Genomic DNA, 13,251 nt, shown 5'->3' with positions numbered 1-13,251 from the left:
AGCGAATGAAAGTAGGGAAATTAGCCTTTTTGCTCTGCCTCTTAATTTTTTGGTATTTTCCTCGGCCTTTCACCTCTGTCGAGACACCCGAGACGCATGACGTAAACGGTGCTATGAATCTTGACATGAAAGACGAGCGACGCCCTCCTTCAGCAAAACTCGCCATTGGCGGCAAAGATGAGCAGGTGGAAGGATGCTTCAACAATTTTATTGCGAAATTCGCTGTCTCACTGGCACAGAATAATTTTAGCAACCTACGATGTCAAGCCATTTGCACTGAGCGCGGGTACGCGTTAGCAGCAACGGGTGGAGGATCACAAAGCATATGCTGGTGTGGAAATGACTACCCAGGTTTGCCACACGAAGTAGACACATTTCGTTGTGATCGTCCCTGTAGTCTAGACAAGAAAACATGCCATTTATTTACATGTTGTGGAGACCGGAACGGATCGCTCTTCACCATCAGTTGGAATGGAGAGGTAAACCCAGTAAAACATCTTCTGGGACGTTTGTCGGAAGAATACAGGAGCAGCACTATTTTTCGTCAGAATATAATCAATGACTATTTACTATCTGACAACAGATCTTCTTTTCAACTTTGCGCGTCGGATAAGCTACCTGAGAATCCACCGCTGTACCTCAGCGTCGGCAACGGTTGCCCTGTAGGATGGTGCAAGCGAGACGGTTGGTGCTACAAACAGCATTGGGCCGACCCATCAACCTACGACGAAGCTCAAGACAAATGCCAGCTTGAGGGAGGGGAGTTGGTGAATGTCAGATCGAGTGTACAGAACGCCTTTGTCTTGAGTCTTTATGCTGGCTGTCTAGGGTGGCTGCATATCGAATCCTATTATGAAGGGGCCACTTTGCACATCGATCAAAACTTTGGAGAAATATCACACCTACAATTGAAACCTGACGGCTCTTGGATCGCACTTCCGGGCTATGACAGCGATAGGCGGGTCGCTTGTTTCGCATGTCAAAAGGCCTGTACGCCACCCTTCCCCGCGCTGCGTCCCCACGAGGCTGACGAGTGGGACATCGAGATCTCGGCGTATCCATCAAGCACCTACGCTTGGTGTACGGATTGTGCTGACAGCTACTTGAAAAACGTAAATACACATTTATATCTCTGTGTGGACGATCAGTATCATCTATATTTATCGATGCAGCCAGAATCCTCATGGTGCATTTGGACCATAAAAATAGACCCCGACACCGGCGCTATAACCTTTCTTTCTCATCACAATGCAATTTTGACGTACCAAGCTGAAAGAAATGAGCTCACATGTCGTTCGTTGCCGTCGATGTATCATGTATCACGATCATTTGTGTCGCGGAACCATCTCATGTTCGATGGGTCATTCCTGAACGCTCCGGACGGCCTGGCTATCTTCAATCCTAGCAGCCTGCCGCTCTCGATTAAAGAGCACTACCTACGTATTGCTGTCCACAGCCTCAATCGACGATCGAAGTCTGCATTCATCGCGCCAAGGGGTTTACAGGAATGTTCCATGGCTGTCTGGGATATGAGCCCACAAAGCGATACATTTATGTGCAGACCACTAGTTGTAGACAACGCCGACATCGGAGTCCTTGGTAGTGCAGCCACTATCTCGCCGCTTGTATTCAAGCAAAAAGCTTTACATGTGTATGATCAGAGTTCCTACGTCACAGCACGTGAGCCTTTGCCGAACGGACGGGTAACCTGCTTGAATCAAAACCCCACTGAGACTGTCAGCTGTGTTTTGGCCTACGGACGGGCAATAATCCTTATCCGGCGATTTCGGACGAATTTTGGGATTCTTTTATTTGATACCGTTGCAGATCTTTTTCAAGTTTCGTCTGAACAAAAGCAAAGGTTCCGGTTTCAGACGGACCTTAAGACTAGAAGACCGGAAGGAAATGTTGTCGCAGGCAAAGAAAGAAGACGTTCCCGACCCAATGAAGTCGATTTCTTGAGTGAGCAAGGGAAGCTTGTCCAGAACGCGCTGACCGGCTCGTTTAATACATTCTACCAATTTCTATTTTTCAAGGAATTGGTGGATGTCCGGACATGGCAACTTGGCATCAACGTGGCGCCCCTTACAGCTCTCACTATCCAATTATGGATGACAACCCAATATTTAAAATATCGGTGGCGGGCCGTATTTCAACCGCGGGGCGGATTTACCCTTACATTGTTCGGTCGGAGGCTGAGCGGCCAGAAAGGAGCAACATTTTCCTTGGGAGACTTGGTTGTCTCCAATGATATTCTGTATTCAATGTACGGGTCCTATGAGGAGCCTGTAGAGGTAGCTTTAACTATGACTGACAGCGAGCATATTGAGCTATCGTACCTTGGTTTGCCTTTGCATCCTTGGAGCGACAACGAGATGTGAAAGAAACAAAAGTGAGCTCCATAGCTACACAGCTTGACGAAGCGTGACAAATGTGATGAAAATCTGAGCGGCCAGAATTCTTCATTTATGTTAATTAGCGAGAACAAACCAGCATGTTGAATTCCTGTCGCATGACCACACATTTCTCTGATCTCCACCAGCTTAAATCGTACACAAACGGTTTTTCACTTATCTTTCGATTTTTTGCCATTTTATAGCTTATTACCTCCAGTTGCCGTGAAAGTTTTCGTCGATAAAATTGTCATCTTCTACGATTTTCGGTTATCTATGTTTGTACTTTACCCCTCTGAGATATCATGCATCCCTTTGCCAAGCCAGCGCATCTCGATTCATGTCATCGTTTCGTTTGAAACGGAAATTGCGGACCCAGGCCCGAGGATGGTGGTGGATGGCTCACATGGTTGGTGATGCTCACTGTGGCAGAAGAAGAGCCTCTCGTTGTGTCCACTCGCGCGCTATCCTTGTTTCCACGGCTGCTTTCGGGCTGATTTTCAATCGGACTTGTCCCATGTTTTCGTCCCTCAGAATTAGACTTTCCTCGGTTATCGCGTCGCCGAGTGTCTGCCAATCCTTTTCCCCCACGCCGACGATTCGCTCGCGCCAAGCTTTCTTTATCACGCGCCCAGCGTCTACTTACCTCTTCGGCCAGCCTCGACTCTCCCGCTCGCCGGCATGCCTCGACCACTAGGGTATAGCTTTTATGACTCGGAAGCCAACCACTTTCCACCATTTCATCCAAAAACCCCACCGCGACCTCCCATTGTTCGCCCAAATGGGCCGCGTGGATAGCCTTGCCGTAAGAAATCGCATCAAAGCGCACCCGCGTTGCATGCATGCGTTCCACGATTTTGAGAGCAACTTGCCACAGGCCTTGACGCAGACATATGTCCATGGCCAGAGTGTAGCTCTTCACGTCCGGGGTCAGCCCATGCTCAGTCATCAGACCCAGCACAGCAATGGCTTCGGTGGCCTGGCCTGCATTCCCATGCGCACTCATAATGGCATTGAAGCTCCGATGGTTGGGGTGGACACCCTTCTTCACCATCTCTTCCAAAAGCCGGAGACTTGTTTCCACGTCTCCTACCGAGGCACATGCATCCATGGCAGTCGTATAGCTTACCACGTCAGGAACGACGCCTTCTTGGCCCATTTCCTTCAACAGTTTCAAGGCTTTTTCGGCATTTCCGGCCTGTGCACAGGCATGGATGGCCGTGTTGTAGCTCCATTGGTCTGGAGCAATGCCCTTGCTCGTCATATTCTGCAGAAGGCCGACAGCTTCCTCCCATCTTCCCGCCTGAGCACATGCTCGCATTGCCAGGTTGGTCACTTTCTGATCAGGACGATCCATTCCTTCAAGCAGCCACAAGACTTTCTCCCATTCCCCCGCCCGCCCGAACGCAGCCATGGCTTTCTCGTACAATTCCTTCGTACCCCCTTTGCCGCTGCCCTGGTCTCCTATTCCATCTCTGCCCTGCGCACTCACGTCCCTGAGGAGACTCAGTGCCTTGTTCCAGTCCTGGACCTTGGCGCACACGTCGATGGCCGTCTGGCAAGCCTTCGAGTCCAACGGGACGCCACGCACGGTCATCTCGTTCAATACCTCCAGTGCCGCTTGCCATTGCCCCCCTCGGCCACACGCTTCCATGGCCAGGGTGTAAGTCACGACGTTGGGGGCCACAGACTGATGATCCATCTCCTCCAGCATCGCGAGGCTCGTCCGCCAATCGCCCTCCCGAGCACAGGCATTCAAAAGCGCGTTGTAGGTCATAACCCCCACGCTCACGCCCGCTGCACGCATACGATTGAGGACACTTGTAGCTACGTCGACCGAGGAACGTTGCATGACGGTAGTGTAACTTACCACGTCGGGCTCCACTCCATTGGCCTTCATCACCTGCAACAGCTGGAAGGCGAGGTCCGGCCGCCCACCCGAGGAGCAAGCCTGCATGGCTGAGTTGTAAGTCACGACATTGCTGGCATCTCCACATTCCTTCAACAAGTCCAGCGCCTCGTTGAATCGGCCAGATTTGGCGCAAGCCGCGATGGCAGCATTATAGGTGGAGGGCTCCAGCTCAATCCATCGAGCGGCACGCACCTCGGCAAGGAGGCTTAAGGCATGTTCCCACTGCCCAGCATGTCCACATGCTTTGATCGCGGAATGGTACGTGACCAGGTCCGGTTCTGGCACAAGACGTTGGTGGCGGCGGTGATGGGAGGCTCCGTTGCGCTTCTTACTCGCGCTGGGGAGAGGCACATGCCCCCCCGCCTTCTCCGTGTCGGGGACCTGCATGGATCTCAGGATGGCCAGGGCTTCTTCGAAGCGGCCCCTTTTAGCGCAGGCCTCTATTGCGGTGTTGTAGGAGATAATGTTGGGCCGGATGGACGGCTTGCTACCTCGATTGCCGGGGATGGTGTTGGTGGTGTTGCCCTGGTTGGCGCCGACTTCTTGCGTCTGGTCGCTGACCGTGCTCCCCCTACCGTCTTTCCTCCTGCCTGCCTGCCGCATTTCCTCCAACAGCCCTACTGCCTCCTTCCATCGGCCTGTCTTAGCGCAAGAATCCAACGCACTGTTGTAGCTGATCAAATTAGGTTCCTCCATCCCACGCAAAAATTCCAAAGCTCTCTGCCATTGCCCCCCCTTCGCGCATGCATCAATGGCCGTGTTATACGTGATACGATCAGGCCGAACACCCGCTTCCTTCATTTCAGGGATGAGCGTCAGGGCTGCCTCCCACTGGCCCGCCTTGGCGCAACAATCCATCACGGCGGTGTAAGCGACCAGGTCGGGCGGTGCCCCTCGGGTCCGCATGTCGCGCAGAAGGCGCACGGCCTCAAACCATCTCTCCTGCCGAGCACAAATTTGGATGACTAAGGTGTATTGCTGCACGGAGGGATGCACGTGCGGCATTTTCACCACAGCAAGGGCCAAGGGTAAGCTCTCCGCATTTACACATGCCATCAAAAGGGTTCGCACAAGGAGGGGAGATGGAGCCTTTAAATTGGACAAAAGCTTGACAGCTTGCTTGAGATATCCTTCTTTTGCCAGCTTGCTCACTATGGCGGCTTGACGCTCGTCGTCGAGAAGCAAAGGAGGATGCAACGAGGCGTGCGGCGGGGCGAGCGTGCTGTGAGTGAGAAAATACGATGATACACCTCGACCCGACATCCTTGCACTTGATTCCTGCTTGAAATCATCGCCATCATTCGACTCTTTGGATGCAGTCAGCGTTAGCAAAGCCTCACGCAGGAAAAGAAATTGGCAATGTCGTTCACTTGGAGGAGATCGTCGCGGGAATGTGAGGGTGTGCCAAGACCTGAGCCGTGAGCCTTGGTAAAATGATGGATCAACTCCTGACCGGACAAATGCATCCACACCCGCTGAAATAGGACATAGTATGGCTGAAGCTGCGAAAACCATTGTGCGCCATGGGGGACGGCGGCGTTTCCGGGTTGTGCGGCTGGTTGATGTTGACTGAGACGCCGAGGCTGCAACCCTGACATTGGCCATCAAAGTTCACACACGAAGTTTACGATCGAAGAGCATCCCCACTAACTCCGCGTGTCTTCATGACCATGTCATGGTCGTCTAAATTGTATCTGTTTTAGGGTGTTACAATACGTGAGTGGCATTTTTTTAGGTTCGTATCCTGCGCCAGGCGCTCTGCCGCTCGCTCGCCTTCCGGTAGTTTGGTTATCGCCGCCACAAATTCCTCGTTTCTTATGCCAACACTGGTTTTGATCGATATAAAATTTTACCCACGTCAGGACATCAATCGAGGCGTTGGAAAATGGCAGGATTGAATACCACAGAGCTAGAGCCTGGTCGGAAGACGAAGCGAAGCATCCGCTTAAGAAATGAAAGAGGGGGGCCGCCTCTTGCTGACGCTGCGACTGAAGGGCAGCCGGCACTCAAGGGAAATTCGACAAGAAGCGTCCACACTGAGAAATCAGCGACACACTTGAAAGTAGAGACTGCTGTGGAAAAAGAGAAATACTTCGTTGGCGGAAAAACGACGCCCAATGCCTCAGGGGAAGAAGGCAAGAAAGTAGGGGTTGTGAAGAAGGAGGAGACGGAGGAAGACAGCAAGGTCACGGGTGCAGTCGACGGCTACATGCCACGGCGTTCGCGAGACAAGGCCTTGGGTTCTTCTCTTGTTGAGTCTCTGTCTTCTAAAAAGATAAAATTGGAGGCGGAATCGAAGCGGAAGCCCTCGGCATGTCCCGATAAGTTGATCCACGACGCGGACGAGGTTCTCAAAATCAAGGCCTTACTCGATAAATGGACAGGACCAGGCACCTCCATCAAAATCACAGCCAGTGAGATCAGTCCATACCCGCAACAACGACGTCCGACTCCATTTGAAGCACTTTACGTGCGCGACCTGCTGGCACAGCTCCACGGCGAACCAGAGCGCGATGTGTTGGAGGAAAATTGCAGCGGCCAAGGCACGCTTTTAGAAAAGCGGGCACGCTCTGTCCTCGATTCTCTTGTCCGCACGATCCTGAGTCAAAACACCACGGACGCTTTGAGTAAGCGTGCTTTCGAAAATTTGAAGGTACGTTACCCGACCTACAAGCAAGTGTTGGCTGCCGCACCCGGCGCAGTAGAGGAGACGATCAAATTTGCGGGGCTGTCGGATATCAAAGTCGGCCGAATCCGCGCAATTTTAGAGACCGTGCTGGAAGAGCACCCCGAGAAGTGCCCCGAAGGGGAGCCAAGTCTGGAGTTTCTCCGAGCGCTTCCGACGGCCGGGATCAAGGAGTACCTCAGCAAGTTCAAGGGCGTCGGGCCCAAGACAATCGCCTGTGTCCTGCTCTTCACGATCGGACACGACGACTTCGCCGTGGACACGCACGTCTGGCATATTGCTAAGAAGCTAGGGTGGGTGCCGGGAGCCGCCTCCAGGGAGGATGCCTACAAGCACCTGAACAACCGCGTGCCTGACGCTATCAAGTATGCCCTACATGTTCTCTTGGTGCTTCACGGAAAGAAGTGCGAGTCTTGCTGCAAAGGCCGCACGCAGCTCGCGCCCGACGGCCCATGTCCCTTGGGAAAGCTACAAAAAATGCGCGAAGAGCTGGTCAAAGCCGAAGCAGCGGCAATGGAGGCTGCGGCCGCGCGGGTGGGACTGGCACACGTCAAGAAGGAGGAAGAGAGCGTGACCCAGAATACGGCTAGGCAGAAGAGCATCAACAAGGGGAAGGGCGGTGCCAGGGCCGCGGTCGTGAAAAAAGAGATTGTCGTCAAGGAGGAGTGGGCGTGAGAATGAGTAGAACGAGGTGGCGTGAGAACCCTTGCATGCAACGCGTGCGTACATATTACATGTGTACATGAGTAGGGATGATGAAACGAACAGTATACAAAGGTGTCATTTACAGATCGCAGTCCTTGGCGTGGCGGACGGAGCACATAGTTTCACCATTCACCATTGCAAAGAGCTCAAGTCGCGCCCGATCCTCTCAATGCCCTCCTTCTCTCAAATCCTCCTTGTCTCCTGGTCCATTTTTCTGCAAGAAGTTCAGATTCACGGGTGGTGTCTCCGGCCATTTCAACTCAGCGCCTTCTACTACTCTCCGGTTCCAAAATCGAGTCAAGTGTCGCTGTCCTGAATCGCAAAGGACCGTGACCACTGTGTGACCCGGCCCCAGCACCCGAGCTGCACGCACACAGCCCACCAGATTCATCGCTGTCGAGCTCCCCACGAAAATGCCTTCTGCCTGGAGGAGAAAATGGGCCATGTCAACTGCCTCCTGATCCGAGACATGGAAGGCCTCGTCGATCCGCGCTTTTCCAAAGTTTGCCGTCAGCCTGTCCAGCCCAATCCCTTCGGCGAGAGAATCGTAGCGGTGGCGCCGCACTCCTCGCTCCCGCTGCGCCGTCGAGTAGCAGACGCCGTGTTTGACCTTGTGGTAGAGGGAGGAGCCCGGGGGGTCCACCAGAAACACTTGTACCTTCTCCTCACGCTCCTTCCAGGCCCGAGACACCCCCGCCAGCGTGCCACCCGTCCCTGCCGACATGACGAAAGCGTCTGGGCGGGCACCGTATCCAGCCACTACCTGCTCCCACATTTCTGGCCCTGTTCCCTCATAATGGGCTCGAAAGTTTGCCATGGTCTCGAACTGATCCATGAAAACTGCCTCGTCACCTAACTCTTCTGCCCGTGCCCGCGCACGATTACAGTAATGGTTAGGGTTGGCAATGCTTGCAGGCTTGACAATTTCAACCTCAGCACCAAACTGTTTCAATAAATGGGCTTTCTCCGCCGCCTGGTCGTCTGGCATGACTATCAAGCATCGATACCCTCGGGCACGGCACAAGGAGGCTAAAGCAATACCCGTACTTCCTGAGGTCCCTTCTATCACCGTACTACCAGGATGTAATAAACAGGCCTTTTCTGCCTCCTGAATCATTCGCAGTGCCACGCGGTCTTTGCTGGTACCACCGGGATTCAGATATTCCACCTTTGCCAAGACACGGCATTCCGTCGCGCGCGATAGACTAGTCAATTCGATGAGCGGCGTGTTACCGATCAATGCCGCATAACCACTTTCCCGATTGCCACATTTATTCCCCAAGGTACGTTTAAATTTCGATCGACGCTGGGAAAATACAAGCAAGATAGCTGCAGTCGTCGCAGAGGCAGCAACTGCTGAAACCACAACAAGCAGTACGTGGTGCTTCCCAGGCTTCGGAAAAGGGGGCAGCAACGCCAAGAGGTCCATGTCCAATGCTTTCCCCACTTCTAGAATACGCCTTGAACTCCCGTCATGTCTGTAAGCGTTTTATATCCGAATAAGATGAAAGAAGAGGCAGGAGGTCGTTGATAAAGTGCTTCGCGGGTTCCTAACGGGAGTGGACAGCAGCAATCAAATTTCTCGCTGACCGGTTGACGCTCCTCCTGTGCACCACCTAACCCCCAAAAATGACACTTAAACCGCATAGAGCCCTCGATTGGTCATTTCATCCCCATGGACTCTATCATGAATGCTATCCATGCCAATTTTAACGACCCCACGTCGCTTCCTTGAAAAGTGCTGTCTATGACCGGGGCGGGACGAGCACCACCGTGCCTTTTTTCACTTTTGAAAAGTACGCCGCCACATGGGCCAAAAATGCACTATGCTATTCCTCGCCCTCACCACTTCCTCTTGAAATCAATATCAGCCACACACAGCAGGATTGCCAAACTTTTATTGAGAACGGTGCCGCAGGCTGACGCTTACGTGCACGCGCAGCAAGCGTCCGATAGACCTGACGTGAACATGCTGAATGACAACATCAAGTTTGTTGTCTCTACGAGCAACACCTGCTTTTGCATCGCGGGCTTAGTCTTGGGAGGTCTAGCAGCATATCTTTACTACGCAACATCCCTTGCTGCGGTGACATTGACCAGTCTTACCCAAGGATGGATCATGTGGACGATGTTGGTCGGCCTTGGGCTTGTCTTTTTATCCTGTCTTGGATGCTTTGGAGTAAAACGTCAAATCGTCCGCGTCGGGCCGTGCGGAGGAAGGAGGTTGCTGTCATTGTACCAGCTTCTACTGTTGGGACTACTCTTTGCTTTTACAACGGCATTTCTGGCTATGCGGACTCTTCACACGCAGGTCCCTCTTCTCTTGGATAATCCAGACGCAGTTTACGCTCGCTCAGAGCAAAATTTGCTCGTCCCTTACTTCAATCGTCTTTACTTTAAAACCAGAAAAGCTGCGGTTAGGGCGCACGACGGAGGGGCGGGATCTTTTAATTGGTTTGCAGACTGGACGCGTCAGAGCTGCCCTTTGTCCATGGATGTTGGTACCTGCACCTCGTGTGGTACTGACGGCGACGGCGGTACCAGTGTGCCCTATACAGATGGATGTTGTCCTCGGGATGACCTCTGCACCGCGGGAAACCTAGATGCCTGTCCATATCACCGCTGTCGGTTGGGTGTGGCCCGCTTTCTAAGTAAGCGCCTGGGAGCGTTGCAAAAGTACCTCAACTTTCTGTTGATACTACAATTGATTGTTCTCATAAGCACATGCATGCTCATCTGCTACAATCCGCGCGACTCCTTTGCAGAGCTATTAGCCAAGACAGGTGTCGTCATCATGCACGAACGCACAGATTTTTTGCCCAAAGATGAGCATCGTACCTCTCGCATTCTTAAACCTCCGACGACAAAAAAGGAGCAACCATCTCACGTAGGTGTAAAAAGGTCACAGAACTCAGCGATCGCGAGTCCTACAACAACTTCGCCTGTGGTGGATATCGAAGGGAAGAACAATACTACAATGTATGGAGGGCGTCGATGTGGTTCTCGGCGCTCGCCTGCTCATATGGTATGAAAAATGAATGAAATAGGGAAAAAAGCTTGCTCATCGATGAATGTTAATCTAATGACAGAAAATACTACATAGGAGATGTCTCAAAGACAAATGAACAATTAACCCTCGTAGCAATCGAGATGGGGAGGTTGACACGAGCCTTGCCCTTCAATATCTAGAGATTATTCCGTCACATGCGTTGTGTGTGTAATACCTACCATTTACCGCATGCGTCCTACAAATCGACTTTTCAACACGAGATATGGGCCATCAACGGCTCAAGGGGGTGGCAAACCGGCTTGCAGGAATCATCCTATGGTAGTTCTTCACTTACGCACATTCCTCCACCTTTTGAACCGAAATCACCCGTAAGATAGCTCTTCAAATGTCAAAAGTAATTTGATACATTCCGCCATTAAGCCCGAAGGTGGCGGGGTGCGTTACCACCACCTACTCGCGTAAGAGTGGAGGAGGAAATGGGGGACGTTACCACGGACAAGAAGACCTTCCGCCTTTTTACGAAAAACAACCTACAGCAAGAATATATCTGCCCACTTTATCTGGATACTGGGCGTCATACATCTATGTAAGTGGTTTTCAATGTGTGGCAAGAGCTGACACTCGGTCTGCCGAATCCCCTCCGCCTTCCCAGTCGGCAGGTTATCTCTGTCTACGCGTCCCTAGTAGTATTGCTTGTAAATCAGTCTGGACGATCATCGGTCCATCAAACCCGTTAAGCCATCATTTATACTATCTACGAACATCCAGACTCGACACGGCGTTTGTAATATCGCATTACAAGCGTGAGGGGGTGGATACGAAGACGCTACCAGCAATCGACGTAGGTGTACCCGAAGCTGCCTCCGAATCAGAGAAGCAGCACTACGTTGGCTTTTGTAAATATTTAAGCCACGGGCTTCAAGGAAAGAGCTTGCCAAAATATGCCGAGATACGCCTGCCTCAGAGCCGGAATCTGTGTGTATGGCTTTGCCCACCTTCGGATTCCTCAGCTTTCGAAGCAACAGATAAGCTAAAGCTTTTAATCCCACCCGTCCTCTTGAGTTCGTTCACATTCTCGCCGCCATCTTCCCTCCTACCTTCACCTGTCTCCTCTGGGAATGCAAACTCTATTGTAGAGGAAGGTGGCTCTCTCGACACGCTCCACCACGCTGGTGCTGCGACAGATGATAACACCACCGGAATGCAGAAGCGTGTACCGGTACGACAACATTTCGAGGGTGCAGAGTTGGAAAGCGACGAGACACCCAGGACTTCTGGGGAACCTCTTTCACTACCTGCGGCGGTTGGGACTCGAGCACGGATTCCTCCGCCTGTTGCCCCTTCTTACGTAAGTCATCCCTCGTCATCTCCTCCACGCCCGGTGGATCCCTCGATGCCCGCCTCCACATTTATGGCGATCGACAATTCTTATTTGAGCACCCTCAGCCAAAATCATGTCTGGTTGTTTGGAGCGCTGGCAGAGTTGCTGCATAATTCCCTGGACGCAGGGAGCACGCGCTTGCATATCGACGTCCGCGAGGAAGACGGAGGGGAAGGCGGGGTCATGGTCCTCGAGATCAAGGACAACGGCGTGGGGATGGGCCCCGATGAGATGGAGGGGATGTTTCGATTGGGTAAAACGTATGCTCGAGACCGGAAAAACGTGGAAAGGGTGGGCCGATACGGCTGCGGTTTCAAGCAGGGAAGCCTTCGGATCGGTTCCACGGCCGTTGTGCTGAGCAAAAGCCTGAGGCATAAGTCATTGGTCATGGGCATCCTGTCAAACGAGCCCCACCTTCGGGACGAGAACGCGGCACCCGTGTGTCGTGTGGTTACATTGAGCCCCGACACCATGGAGCCTGACCCGCTGTACACGTCCCGCCAGGCCTTCCGAGAGGCCTCCGAGCTGATAGCTCGCTACAGCTTCGTCACTCCAGAGCGGCATTGGTCTCTGTTGCTCAACGCCTGGGCGGCGGGAGAGTCGGGCACCGTGGTCTACATCCAAGGCATGGAACGAGGGGATCCGGAGGGCGGTGGCGTTTGGCGTGAGCTGCGAGTGGACAGGGCGGAAGGCGATCTACAGCTGGTGACGCGGTACGGGGAAAAAACATCTCAACACCCGCGGTGCCCTCCTTGCTCATGACGTGCCTATTGACTATTCCCTTCGAGCGTACCTCCAAGTAGCCTTTCTGCAACACCGCATGAGAATCACCTTGTTGGGAAAAGACGTTCCGACGCCAGACCTCCTCGAGACCTTGCTGCACGTACGGCGTTACAACCTGCTCCAAGACGAGCCAACCCGAAAACCCGTCATAGCCTCCGTAGGTTTCTCATCCGAGGCGAAGCGATTGGGCTTGGGCGGGGCCATGTTTTTTTGCACCAACGTTCTGATCGCGTCCTACGTGCGACAGGAGATCGGGATTACAAATCCGCGGGAGGGGATGGGTGTGCTCGCCGTCGTGCATTTAGATCCCCGCCACTACGAAACCCAGCATTCCAAGCAATCCTTCCGTCGCCCCAACCCGGCCCTCGAGAAAATTGAAGA

The 13,251-nt window shown here is 52.8% G+C and overlaps 1 protein-coding gene across 1 annotated transcript; it reads right to left on the bottom strand.

The window, feature by feature from the left end:
• Nucleotides 1-2,443: 2,443 nt before the first annotated feature.
• Nucleotides 2,444-6,006, bottom strand: NGA_2004410 (uncharacterized protein). The gene has a single exon (XM_005855983.1). It carries the CDS (start codon nt 5,908-5,910, stop codon nt 2,737-2,739), a length of 3,174 nt encoding a protein of 1,057 aa, XP_005856045.1. The 5' UTR covers nt 5,911-6,006; the 3' UTR covers nt 2,444-2,736.
• Nucleotides 6,007-13,251: the final 7,245 nt, after the last annotated feature.

The sequence above is a fragment of the Nannochloropsis gaditana genome (genome assembly GCF_000240725.1).
Source record: "Nannochloropsis gaditana CCMP526 unplaced genomic scaffold scaffold061, whole genome shotgun sequence".
Taxonomy (NCBI): domain Eukaryota; class Eustigmatophyceae; order Eustigmatales; family Monodopsidaceae; genus Microchloropsis; species Microchloropsis gaditana.
The sequence above is the reverse complement of the archived record's forward strand: the minus strand, read 5'-3'. Positions and strand labels throughout refer to the sequence as shown.

Bases quoted from the DNA above. Each gene is read 5' to 3' on its own strand.
- NGA_2004410 (XM_005855983.1), bottom strand. From the start codon at position 5,910: ATGGCCAATGTCAGGGTTGCAGCCTCGGCGTCTCAGTCAACATCAACC.